Source organism: Gossypium raimondii, chromosome 13, assembly GCF_025698545.1.
Source record: "Gossypium raimondii isolate GPD5lz chromosome 13, ASM2569854v1, whole genome shotgun sequence".
Classification (NCBI taxonomy): domain Eukaryota; kingdom Viridiplantae; phylum Streptophyta; class Magnoliopsida; order Malvales; family Malvaceae; genus Gossypium; species Gossypium raimondii.
Genome location: NC_068577.1, coordinates 45,308,396 through 45,321,588, shown reverse-complemented (window position 1 = coordinate 45,321,588; position 13,193 = coordinate 45,308,396). Strand labels below are relative to the sequence as shown.

Below are 13,193 nucleotides of genomic sequence, written 5' to 3'. Positions count from 1 at the left end.
TTAGTTTGGGGATTTTATTCTGATTTGCATGACTTGATTTCATAACATTAAGTTTTAAAAAATGCATAAGTTAGTATTTGATAAGATTTCATTTGAAACTCATTTTTAAAATAAAATTTTTCAATAATATATTTTTCCGCTATGCTTACGAAAAATGAGTTTTAATAAAATTAGACTTAGTTTTCAAAATTATAAATGTTTAGAAATGAGAATTCTAAAGGCATTTGATTTCAAGTTAATATACAAATGATTTAGAAATATGATTGAAAATTCAAATAGTTTTGAATAAAAGATGAATTTCTACGATTGAGATAGTAATTATTTTGATTCTGAAACTTGCACGGTTTTTGAAATTAAGATAAACACTTTACTTCATTTGTTTTGAATTGATAAGCCAAGAGATTTAAAATATTCTTTTCAAAATTCCAAAAGATTATTTCGCCATTTTCATGGAAAATGGATTTGAAAATAAAGTTTAACATTCTATTTTATTAGTTTTGAACGAACTACACAAATGATTTAAAAAAATATGTTTGAAATCAAGAAAGTATTTATACCTTTTATATTATGATAAATCTAGAAATATACCTTTTACCAAAAACCCATTTATTTTGGAAAGGAATTTATATTATTTTAAAAGTAATTATACCTTTTATATTTTGATAAATCTAGAAATATGTACATATAATGAAAATAATGACATTTGAACTTAAGACATCTTAGTTCTCATTATCTCAAATTTACCATTTCAAGTTCAACCAAAGATGCATTATTGTTCATTTTACTTTTTATAAATTTATTACATAATTTTTCCACCCTCGTAATCTAATTTATATATAGAATTGCTAACATTTCAAGCATAAAGTTATAACATCTAAACTATCATTATGATGGCAAAAACAAATTTAAAATAAATAAATAAATAAAGCGACTATACTTTAAGTGGAAATTTAATTTTGTTACTATACTCCTATTTTAAACTAACACCATGTTTGGTTGGGTGTATTGGCATAGTCAATACACCCCTAATCGGTGGGCCCCACTTAATCACCCTTTAATCCGTTGTTTGGTTGGTTGTATTGCCATTACGTCCCAAATCTGTTCCTTGCCTAATACACCCGGTCGTGTAATAGGTATTCCCCCCATCCAGCGCCGATTAGAGAATCCTTACCCATTTCTTATTTTCGTTTCCTTTTTCTGCCCTCATAGATTTCTGTTTCTTCTTCCATCGGTATTGCAGATCTGTCCTCATTTCTTCTGCTTTCATAACAAATCCTCAACATTGTCTTCATCGGAGGCCGATTTCAGGTATGAATCTTTGCTTCAACATTGCCTTCGGCTTTCTCTGTTTTAATTTTTCTCTCATTTAGATTTTTCAATATTATCTTCAACATTGTCCCCTTATTTGTCTCTCATTTAGATTTTTCTCTCTTTTTTACTTAATTCGGATATTTAATTTTCTTTTTCATGATACCATTTTTGACGTAGCTTTAATTTTAGTTATTCTTGTAGCTTTTCTCTCTTAGAAATTGAAACAGAGAGTTTAGGATTTTGAGAGGTTTGGATTCTGGTGGAAGAGTTGATGTTAGGTTGTTCTGCTGTTTGGTTATGTGTTTTTGCTTCAATAAGGTAGAGAAGAAAATGGTGATAATTGCTGTTGAGTGAGAATATCAGATGAAAACTGGAATAAGAATGAACTTTTAATCCTAACAGGATTTGTAGTTTTATATCTGTAATTCAACACTCGTTTTTCGGTATCAATTCATGCAAAGTGTTAACTGGTGCAAAATTGTTGCTTTTGATGTTTATGTTTCTTTACTTTGTTATGCAAAGTTCTCATTTCTTTTGTTTGAAGTTTCAAATTGTCTGCATCTCTTTAAGTTTGTGAGTTTAGAAGATGGCAGCAACTTTAGATTCTTTTGTTGACAGTCACTAAAATGCTTGGTTTTGAGGTTAGCAAAATTACATTATGTTATTGTTTAGCTATATGATCTTTTTTTCAGTGTCTAGACTTGCAACTTTTATTTCTTTTCCTGAAGTATTCATGGCTTGCCTTTTTTTGGTATATCTCCGGATACGAGTTTGAAGATGTCTCAAAAACTTGCAAATATTTTCCTTTTCATCTTTTCCTGTGTATAAGTTGACTCTTGCTGTCATAGAGGGCAGGTTTTGAAGGAACAACATCTTGAAAAATATGCTACTGTAGTTTTATGTATGATTTCTTTTATGGTTATTAAGTGTACAAAATTCGCCGTTTGTTAATATATTATCTCATAAAGCTTCCTTAAGAATAATTGCTGCAAGTGGTTTTGAGTGATGAAAGAAGTAACATATGACTTTCATGCTTGGAAGCCTAGCTTAGTTATAAATTGTGTAATGCAGATATGATTTCCCCTGGGCACCCACAAGGTTTATCCCATTTTATGGTGGTGCTGATTACCATGATTACCATTATTATGTTGGAGAACAAAGCCAGAGCAACTTTGCTTCAGTTTTTACTTATTGTGATTATATCTATGGCACCGACAAGGTAATCAAGCAATGCATGGTTACTTTTTTTTCTCTTTGATTTAGTGCTATTAGCTGATAGTTTAATTTGGTAACAAATTTCTTTCTTGTGTGATTAGGGCTATCGATACCATAAGAAGGTCCTAAGGAAGGTAAGTTGCTCACTTCTCTTGTTTGTGTCCTTTGCTACTTGCCAAAAGCCATCATTTCAACTTTGGTTTAGCAAATGGGAAATCATGATTATCTACAAAATATACTGTAATAGGATGTGAATGGGTTGATTGGTTTAAACCGAGCTATTTCTAACTTGCTTCTAAGGATACTGATATATCTTTGGAGGACGTTATGGATAAAAGTTAAAAATAGTTTACTCTTAAGCATTTGATGGTTACTCATAGAGCTTGACTGAAAGACAAGCATCATCCAGTTCAATCATCAAAAATTATTTTTCATGCTTACTATATACTTCACCTAGAGTCCATTTTGAACGCATGGCCTTGTGTTCTGTTCCTTAGTTATTGTAATGTAATCACACATCATGATTTCCAGAATGAGAGTTAGACATATACTTAGCTGGTTTCGAATTTGATTTTGCTGTTCTTGGATTGTTTATTATCCTGCTAGATTAGAATTAATAAGTTTGGTCAATGAGAAGACTGGATTTGCACTTGATCTGATGGAAAATATAGATTAGAGTCCAGCAAATGTTTTTCAATATGTGTTTGAATTATACATGTATAACTAGTTTTGTTTGAGACCATAGATGATAATATATTCGAAACTGGGATTCCATAGATCTGTTGGGAATTGAGATCATAGGATTGTATTGTTCTGTGACAATTCATTCATTGGTCCTTTTAGTTTAAAGTTTCTAAGTCAAAAATCTTTGAAATTTTTTTGCAGTGGCTACTCCAAAGCAGATTAGGGAACTTATGCAAGTAGATGGCTTAACCAATGATCAAGTTCAGAGTCATTTGCAGGTGAGGGTTCTTTCTTGTTATTAATGGTTTTCTTTTCAAGTTTTGATATCGAGTATTGATGTAAGAACTTTCTTGATTTCCAGAAATACTGGCTACACACACGAAGACTTCCAGCTACCACAACAACAACAACCCCTGCAAATCAATCAGGCCTTGTTTTGGGTGGTGGTCATGCATGGATGTGTCAAGATCAGTTTGGAGAATCCTCGAAAGGGAGCAGGTCGCAGTCGGGTTCCCCTCAAGGTCCTCTCCAGTTAGCCACAAACACCGGAGGGACCTCCAGTACAGGGTGTGAGAGCATAGAAGATGATGGAGATGCAAAATCCGAGTGCTATAGTTGGAAAAGCCATGTTCAGAAACCCAGAAAAAACAATGTATAGAGTTTACCCACCATGAATTTTGCAGATAAAAAAAAAGAAAGAAAGTATACATGGGAGGAAATCATTTATCTTATACAACCACTGTATTTATACATATAAAATGAGAAGGATCTTGAGAATTGAGAGAGACATGTAAAATTTTTGCGGGATTTAGCTTTCCTTGGATATCGGATTCATGTATTTGTTTTATTGCACAACTAGTAAAGAATTCCTGTTATCATCAATTTGGACACTTTGGCTGGAGAAATTTTCATTTCTGAATTGAAGGATTGCAATTATTGTTTATAGTGGTATTCTGGCAATTAGTTAGAAGATGAAGGGCATGTTGATGGTAACCAAGATGAGAACAAACATTTGTCAACATTAACTATTTAATATTAATTAAAATATATTTAATATTAATTATTTTAAATTATATTTTATAATATCATATATTATGACTTTAGTAAATTCATATAAGAATATTGATTATTAAGACTTTTATTAAATTATATATTTTAATTATAATATATTTAATAATAATTATGTTAAATTATATTTTATAGTATCATATATTATGATTTGAGTAAATTCATATAAGAATATTAATTATTAAGAATTTTATTAAATTATATATTTTAATTATAATATATTTAATAATTATTATGTTAAATTATATTTTATAGTATCATATATTATGATTTGAGTAAATTCATATAAGAATATTGATTATTAAGAATTTTATTAAATTATATATTTTAATTATAATATATTTAATAATAATTATGTTTAAATATGATTAAGTTATTTATTATTGATATTAATAATCTTATTAAATTTTAAATAACAATAACAATAATCATTTACCCAAACAAACTTATGCTAAGGGTATTCTAGTTATTTCAGTTTTTTCCATTATGCTATTACACCTCTATTCCATTCAACCAAACACAAGAATACTATTACGCCTCTATTCCATTATATTCAACCAAACAATTGATTTGCTATTACGTCTCTATTCCATTACGCCTCTATTCCATTACGCCTCTATTCCAATACAGCGAACCAAATGTGCCCTAAAGGTAAAACTGCAGTTACACTTTAACTCTATATTAAACTAAAGGTAATTAATAACAATTTGTTTATCAAATATTATAAATTAATAAATTAACTTAGATTTTTATTTAATAAAATAAATACTTTAATAATAAAATTATATAAAAAAAGAACAAAAAAATGTTTGTTTTTGTTATGAATATCTTATTAACTGGATGTCCATCAAGATCAAGATAAATTTTGATGCATTTTAAATTTAATAGTCATTAGAAGTAGATCTCTACTTCATTTATACTTTTATGCCTATAAATAGGGACTTTGGAAAATTTTGTAAATATTCCGATTGATCAATAAAATACACTTTCTCTTTGCTTTCTCATTCTCATTGTACTTTACTTTCTATCCTTTTATTTTATAATACATTATTAACACGATGATTCTCTATTTTTTTTTTTGCTTTCAAAATCTTTTAAAGTTGTCCCACAAATCCAATTCCTCTTTCACCTTAAATTTTCACCATTACAACTTCATCTTCAGGATGTTAAAATATTCAATCTTAGAATGGATCATGGTTCTTATTCTCGATCTTTGATTTATAACTGTACAAGCATGGGTAAAGCATAAATTTGGTAAGAAACTTTTATATTTCGACCATATTTTCTTTTTCAATTAATGTATGACTACTATTAATTTTTATTTGATATAAAGTTTACATTCGATGGTATTTTATTTTGCCTTTCTAAGTTAATTTTTTATGTAAAAGACATAATTGTTGATTAGATATGTTTGCTATTACTATGATACATTTTCTCTATTACTTTTTTTAGTAAATCATTCTTTTGAAGTTTTTTTAATTAAGTTATATTATGCATAATATTTAGATGTTTAAAAATTTTATTATTAAATTCTTGTTATTAAATATTCATGAAATTTGATTAAAATTATGGTGAAAAGTGTTATTAACCTACTATTGTTGATTAAAAGGGAAATTTGATAGGATCTATTGAGTCTTATTAGCTTGCAAATGTTGAATGATTGTATGATATCTTTTAAATTGAATTTCTAAATATTTGATTAGAGCAATATAAGATTTTATAATATATATGTGGTATTGAAATTTGGTACAATGTGGATCGGATAATTTTTCAAGCATCGTATACAAAAATTTTGATTGTTTAAATGATTTTTACTATTGTATTATAACGTTATTATGAAAACAAAGTTATTTTATTACTTGTAATAGTGCTTTCGTGATAATCGTCAATGTGATGACGACGATGTTAAAGATCTTTAGGTATATTTTACTATTTTTATTTATTATATCATGTTTATTATAATTGGAGAATAATCATCACAATATGAATGGATAGATTTTGATTTAAAATCCACACATGTTTACGATGATGATTATGAAATAAAGAATCAATAGAGGCGTTTAGAAGTTTGTCCTACCAGATTTGTTACATCCTTGAAGTGAATGCAAACATAAAGAAAATAAAAGATATAATCATGGACCACTAAAAGTGGGAATATTGTAATAAATAAGAGAACAATGAGAGTTCTCAAGATAACTCTTCAAAGGGTAAAGATAACTTATGTTATCAATGTGATATGAAAGATTATCGGCTACATATGTGGCATATGGCAAAATATTTTGTTTCTATTTATATTCTTTGAGGAAGGAAATGAGAATGTAGTAATGAATTCTATCATTACAAATAGAAAATATTTATCTTATTTAGTGAAATAAACAAATATTATTCAAATATTTGATAGTACATAATTAGTTGAAAACTCCACAAGAGCTAATATATCAATATCTAAAAAGCACAAAATTTGTGATGGCTAATATAATTTTTTTATATTTGAAGATTTTGACATATTCCCAAGTGAATATTGCATATAATTGTTTGGAATTTATATTTATTTTCTTGACTTGGTAACATCATAGACTTCACATTGATTTAGATATTTCTTGTAGTAAATGTCACAATAGTACTTATATGTGTATACAATGTAACACCCTAAAATTTCTAATTTCGCTATTGTGAAAATATGACACAAATATTTGTCAGCTTTAGTGGTTATGTGTTCTGGGAGTGTTTGAGAGGTCCCAAGTACAAGCCTTCGCTTGGGTAAATTTTGGTATTTTGAATGAATTAGGCTTTACTCTTGTTTAGTAGGATTTTATTTGATTGTTGGGTAAATTACATTAGAATGGGCCTGTTGGTCTGGTGGTTAAATGGTGTGTTATTATGGTGGAGGTCTTGTGTTCGAATCCTTATGCAGGCAAGGGTATTATTTTTTTTGCTCAGATTTCGGGATAGAGTTGTGCAATAGGGAGATTCTGAGTAGTGGATGTGTAGTGGGGATTAGGGGAGAAGATTAAGGGATTTTGGGGGTTATTGAGATTTTATTTTATTTTTTTCCCATAACCGAATTTTGACTCTCTTTTTCAAAAAAAATTTCGCCGTCTATTGTTCTCCCTCTCCTCTTGTCGAAATTCTCTGAGTTTTTCCATCTTTCTCTTCTTTTTCTTCTTCTTGATGTTTCCCTCATCCATTTATTTTCTTTCGTTTTCGCACGCGGTTAGTGCTCGCTTAGTTTCGGTAAGTGTTTCTTTTCATTTCTGTCATGAATCTCTTAATGACTGCAGTGGAAATGTTTTTTATCTACAATTTGGGCATAGGGGGAGGCTCGGACTGGTGAATTTAGTGTTCTCATCTTAACAATAGTTAAACGGAGGGTTATCGTTGGAGGTAAGTTGGGTTTCGGTTCGTTCTTGGTTGTCAATTCGCTTGTAAATTCGTTAAATTGATGTTGAGTGTCTTGATTATAGGCTTTGGAGTGCTCGGGGACTATTTTAGCATTAAACAAAACCAGGTGTGTACCTGAAACACAGAAAGAAAGGGATTGAGCGAAAAGCAGAAATTGCTTGTTGTTTGGACAGCAGCAGTAGGATAATTTTGAAAAATCACCATAGATTATGGAAATCAAATTAGAGGATGAAAAAATTATGGAATTAAAGCTTATTGAGTCTAGTTTCTCATAGAATAAACGGTGTAAGTAATGGAATTGTAAATCCTGAGGTATAATACACTTTGTGAGACAAGGTCAGATTGAATTCGGGTTCCCCTGTTCTAACTTTGGAAAATCATCAAAAATTGGATAAAAATAATTAGGGGTTAAAGTTTACATGTTTAAATTATTAATGAGTTTCAATAGAAACAAATGGAAACATCATCCAAATTTTATACTAAGAGATAATTAATTTTTAGCAAAGAAGGGATGAAGCTGTCAGATAGCAGAACAGGGGTATGTTTGAGTCTAGTTTTAAAGATATTAAGCAAATCTTAATTCGGAATTTTTTAGCTCAAGATATAAATAATTTAGTAACAGTGACTCAAGTAGGCAACTTTAAAGGAACATATAAGTAAATAGTGAAAACATATATGAATAATTAATTAGCACGAGTTACATTAAAAATGGATCACGTGGCGAAGGCCAATTTGGGCCGAGTGGGCCACATGGGCGTGTGAACCCATTTTTCTGAAAAGTTTTGTAAGGTTGCACGGGTCATCCAAGTCGACTGTGGACCTACTGTAGGGTCGATAAGCTTTACTTAGACCCCTATATGTGTGATCTGTCTGTCTGATTTCTATACCGAACATGACTTATGATATCTTAATGTATGTACTATTAATTTCATAATGACATGACATATTTTGTATGTTGCATTGCATCGGGGTGGGTTGATGATATTTGGATGAAGTGTCTGAAAAGCTATTAAGCCTGTTATTTGGCAGCTCAGCTGCAACCTTCTGATTATGTACCGTATTTCGGTATAGCATGGTGTGTAGGGATGGGTGGGTTGATTTAATCCCTATATGGTGTGTAGGGTTGGACGGAGATGTTGTGTAGAGGCTGGTGGGTAGGATTCTGATTTACTGTATCTACATTCTGTATCTGATATGGGCCAAGGCCCTAATGTATTTTTGAGACTGTATCTAAATGGGCTAAGGCCCAAACTGATTCTGTGATGGGCACGGGCCCCATACTGTATCTAACTGAATTCTATTGATTATCTGTATGCATGTTTTCTGTGAAGATTACAGACTGAGTTTGCGAAAACTCACCATTTCTCTCTTTAATCTGTACAAGTAATCTGTAGACTTGACAAGTCGGTGCAGCGGAGGACTCGACGGTGGCCACACGTAAATTTTAGACTATTTTCCGTTAATGCCTAGAATTTATTACTTATTTGGGATTTTTGATGTATCTTCTGGACTATGGATTGGTTGGCTTTAAATTTGGGACTTTAAACTAATTTTTATGGATTTTTTTTAAACTACAACTCCACAAAACACGGGTTTTTTTTCTAAAAGCTAAGGTTTTTCAAAAATAGAAACGATTTTCCCTAAATTAATTGGTTACAAAAGCTTCCGCTAAGAGACAAGTTTTAAAGCAAATCAACTAGTTTTTTTTTTCGAATTAAATAAAAGCTAACTTACTGTGATGGTTTTTAAACTCGATAATCTTATCTTCAAATCCCTTTCCATGTGACATCGCCAGATTCAACCATAACGTCTAGGCCGGGTTTGAGGTGTTACATACAAAGTAAAATGAATGATAGTAAAATTATCAATTTGTTACAATTTAGTACAATTGTAACACATGCTAAAGTAAAGTAGAAGTTTACTGATATAAATGCATTTACTACTTGGTGTGACAAGTTAGACCATCCTGGATTATATATGATGCGAAAATTAATTGAGAATTCATATGGACATTCATTAAAGAACTAGAAGATTCTTTAATTTAAATAATTCTCGTTTGTTGCTTATTCTCAATGAAAATTGATTGTTAGAAACTCACTAGCTAAAGTTAAGATTTAATGTCTTGTATTTCTAAAATGAATATGGGCACATTCATCCACCATGTGGATGATTTTGATATTATACGATTTGGTTAGATGCATCTACAAAATAATCACATATGTGTTATTAACTTGCAACCTGTCGTTTGCAAGATTGCTTCTTTAAATAATTAATTTCAAATCATGCAATTATGACAATTCACCTTGCTACTACTAATGAGTTTATATCTCAATCATTTATTGATTAAGTTTGAAATACTTTTGTAAAAGTTTGTTATTTATGCGTATAATAGTTTAGAGAAATTATTGATTGAACACATTTGATTAATTTATAAATCATTACTTATGAGAACTAAACTTCATATTTCAACATGAGATTATGTTAATTTACGTGTTACGCATCAAGCCAATAAGTTATAAATACTCCCAATTACAATTGGTTCTTGATCAAGAGTTAAATATTTCTCATATTTGAATTTTTGTATGTACATATATGTTCCAATTGCTCCACCACAACACATAAAGGTGAGTGAATCCTCAAATTGAGAATATTTATTAATTATAGGTCTCTTTGTATTATTAGAAGTTTTCAATGTATAGGAGATTAAATTATGACATGATTTGTGATTACCACTTTGATTTGATAGTTTTCCCGACATTAGGGGGAGAGAAATAATAACTTGTAATGAGTTAGAGGGAGAGTAATTTGAACCAGAAGTTCAACAAGGATAACTCATTACAAGTTAACTATCAGATATATTTACAAACTTAATGAGAATAACCAAATTTTCTATATCACCTAATATTTTAATTTGAATCAAACTCCCAGTAGGACAATAAGTTTGAATAAATAATAGCTTGATCGGTTCCAAAGATGAAAATTCTTTTATATGGTCATATAGTGGAGGCGGGTGCTCCAGAAGTGACCCAAGACATAATTAATAAGTAAAACTCCAGAAGAGATTCAGGTACCTGAAACTGAAGATTAAAATAGTGAATATAAAGAATTCTCGATACGTTATGTCAATTCGAGAAAATGTGGAACCGATAATAAAAGTAGTCGACAATGGTTTTGCATGCAATATTAATGTTGAAATAATGAAATAAAAGGAGAATCTTGAATAAATCTATTTTTAATAAATTATTCTAAATAGAAAAATGCAACTCAAGTACAATTAAATTCGTGGAGTTTTTGGACCAGTAGTCCAAATATCTAAAGTTATAAAGCCGGTAAAGGTACAAAGGAAGTAGTTTTGCAAAAGCGGAATAAAAATATGAAGTTTTTCGTTAAGCTCTGGCATTGATTATGAAAAGATATAATATTCTTTTGTGGTGGATACAATAACCTTAAGATATATTATTAAATTGACAATTCATAAAATATTTAACTTGCGTCTAATGGTTATTGTCACAACCTTTTATGAATCACTATACAAGAAAGTTTATATTAAAATCCTTGAAAGATTTAGGATGCTAGAAGCATATTGAAATTCTCAAAAATTGTTCATTTATGTGAATTGAAATAATTTTAATATAAATGATAAATTCGATTTAGTGAACAGTAGTTGGAAGAGGATTATAAAATGATTCAAAATACCTATTTGTGTTTTAATAGAAGAATCATGATTAAAGTTTGCTATGATTATTGTTGAAACTCCTGAAGAGATCAAAATATATTTCCCCCAAAATTTTCCCTCACTCATGAATTTCAAAAGAATGGTGATATAAATGCTTAGTAGATACATTCAAATAGTCCTTCGAAAGACTAGTATTCAAGATTGAATACGTAGAATACGAGAAAGGATGTGATGTTTTCATGAGTGGGAGTAAATACGCGTTGTACTCTTTTTCCCTTAACCGAGGTTTTGTTCCATTAGGCTTTCTTGGTGAGATTTTTAATGAGGTGGTATATTACGTGTATTAAAGTTATTTGTACTCTTTTTCCTTCACTAGGAATTTTTTTTCCCACAGGGTTATTATCTTAGTAAGGTTTTAACAGGACACATTATCTACCAATGGACGTCCAAGGGGGAGTGTTATGAATATCTTATTAAGTGGATGTCCATCAAGATCAAGATTAGTTTTGATGTATTGTAAATTCTAATAGTCATTAGAAGTAGATCTCTACTTCATTTATATTGTTTATGCCTATAAATAGAGACTTTGAAGAAGCTTTGTAAATATTCCGATTGATCAATAAAATACACTTTCTCTTTGCTTTCTCATTCTCTTTGTTCTTTACTTTCGTCCTTTAATTTTATAAAAGTTTTAATAAAATAACCATTTTTAATTTTAATATTATATTAACTATCTTATTACTATTAAATAGTAAAATCAAGTATATTTTTTTATTGATTTCTCTTCAAATTTTTTTAAATTAAAATTTAATAGGAAAATTAAATTAAAATCAAATTTCAAAGAAAATTTTTAATAAAGTAAAGGTAAAGTGATGAAGTTTTTTTTTTTTGAAAATGGCTTCCATAGAGTATTAGAGAAAAATAAACCTGCATAGGTGAGGTCCAAGTCCAAAGACAAAAGCAACAAACTGCATTATGTCCTAATACAAACAATAAAATACTAAAGAAAAAGAAACGCGAAAGGCTACACCATAAGCAGTTGATGGAAGCCGAAAATCCCAAATCCAAATCTGATAAGCTTGCAGGTACGACAATAGAGAGAAAATAAGACACAACAAGGACAAGTAGAGAGATGCGACGGTTCCAGCCCAAGGCATGCGGCGAAATTAAGGCAGATGAGCATTCGACCCTTTGTCCATAGCCATCGCACCTTCCACCTGAAACAGAACCTCCTTAACCCAGAAACGGTCCGATGTCCAGCAAAATCCCAACGCCGTGAGTTGGTGAGTAACCCAATTCTGCTATCTGAAATAATAGTAAACTGTAGCCATTTCAAAAAAAGGTAATTAATCGCAACTTCCCTTTTGTAACAAGTGCTCGAATCTCTGAACAGTCAGCTTGTGTGTTATTGAGTTTGTGAATCATATGCAGAGAGTCCCCTTCAAACAAGACCCGAGATAGACCAAGGTCCCGAGTGAATTCCAATGCCAATAAGAGAGCCAACGCTTCTGCAGCAAAAGCCAACGAGGCATGACCATGGATCCTAGTGCAAGCGCCAAAAACCAGGCCCTGGGCATTTTGCACCACCAGCCTCGAGCAAGAAGAGTGTGACCCCTCTCTGTACGCAGTATCGAAGTTGGCCTTAACCAGAGGTGTGGTCAGACGATGCCAGCGTGCAGTACGTAAAATCCCCAGAACCACTCTTGGCACGGCCAGCACCAACAAATAAAAGAGACCAACTCAAGAGACGTCTAACCAAGGCCCTCGTGATAGTACCTGTTGCGCGACCACCATAGTGCCCAAATCGTGGTAAGGATAAGTGCTAACTTGACCCAAG

The 13,193-nt window shown here is 30.7% G+C and overlaps 1 protein-coding gene across 2 annotated transcripts; it reads left to right on the top strand.

The window, feature by feature from the left end:
- Positions 1–1,048: 1,048 nt before the first annotated feature.
- LOC105781615 (transcription factor HHO6-like) lies at positions 1,049–4,092 on the top strand. Of its 2 annotated transcripts, XR_008192597.1 has the most exons (5): positions 1,049–1,308; positions 2,383–2,530; positions 2,628–2,660; positions 3,412–3,488; positions 3,572–4,092. XR_008192597.1 is itself a non-coding variant. In XM_052626115.1 (2 exons), exons 1-2 carry the CDS (start codon positions 3,441–3,443, stop codon positions 3,866–3,868), a joined length of 345 nt encoding a protein of 114 aa, XP_052482075.1. In that variant the 5' UTR covers positions 2,667–3,440; the 3' UTR covers positions 3,869–4,092. The 2 variants fall into 2 exon arrangements, 1 of the variants encoding a protein (XP_052482075.1); XM_052626115.1 differs by lacking the exons at positions 1,049–1,308; positions 2,383–2,530; positions 2,628–2,660 and having other exon boundaries at positions 2,667–3,488.
- The last annotated feature ends 9,101 nt before the right edge of the window (positions 4,093–13,193 follow it).

Excerpts from the sequence above, each read along its gene's own strand:
- LOC105781615 (XM_052626115.1), top strand. The coding sequence starts at position 3,441 with ATGCAAGTAGATGGCTTAACCAATGATCAAGTTCAGAGTCATTTGCAG. Across the intron at positions 3,489-3,571 it reads AAGTTCAGAGTCATTTGCAG|AAATACTGGCTACACACACG; the intron begins GTGAGGGTTCTT and ends CTTGATTTCCAG.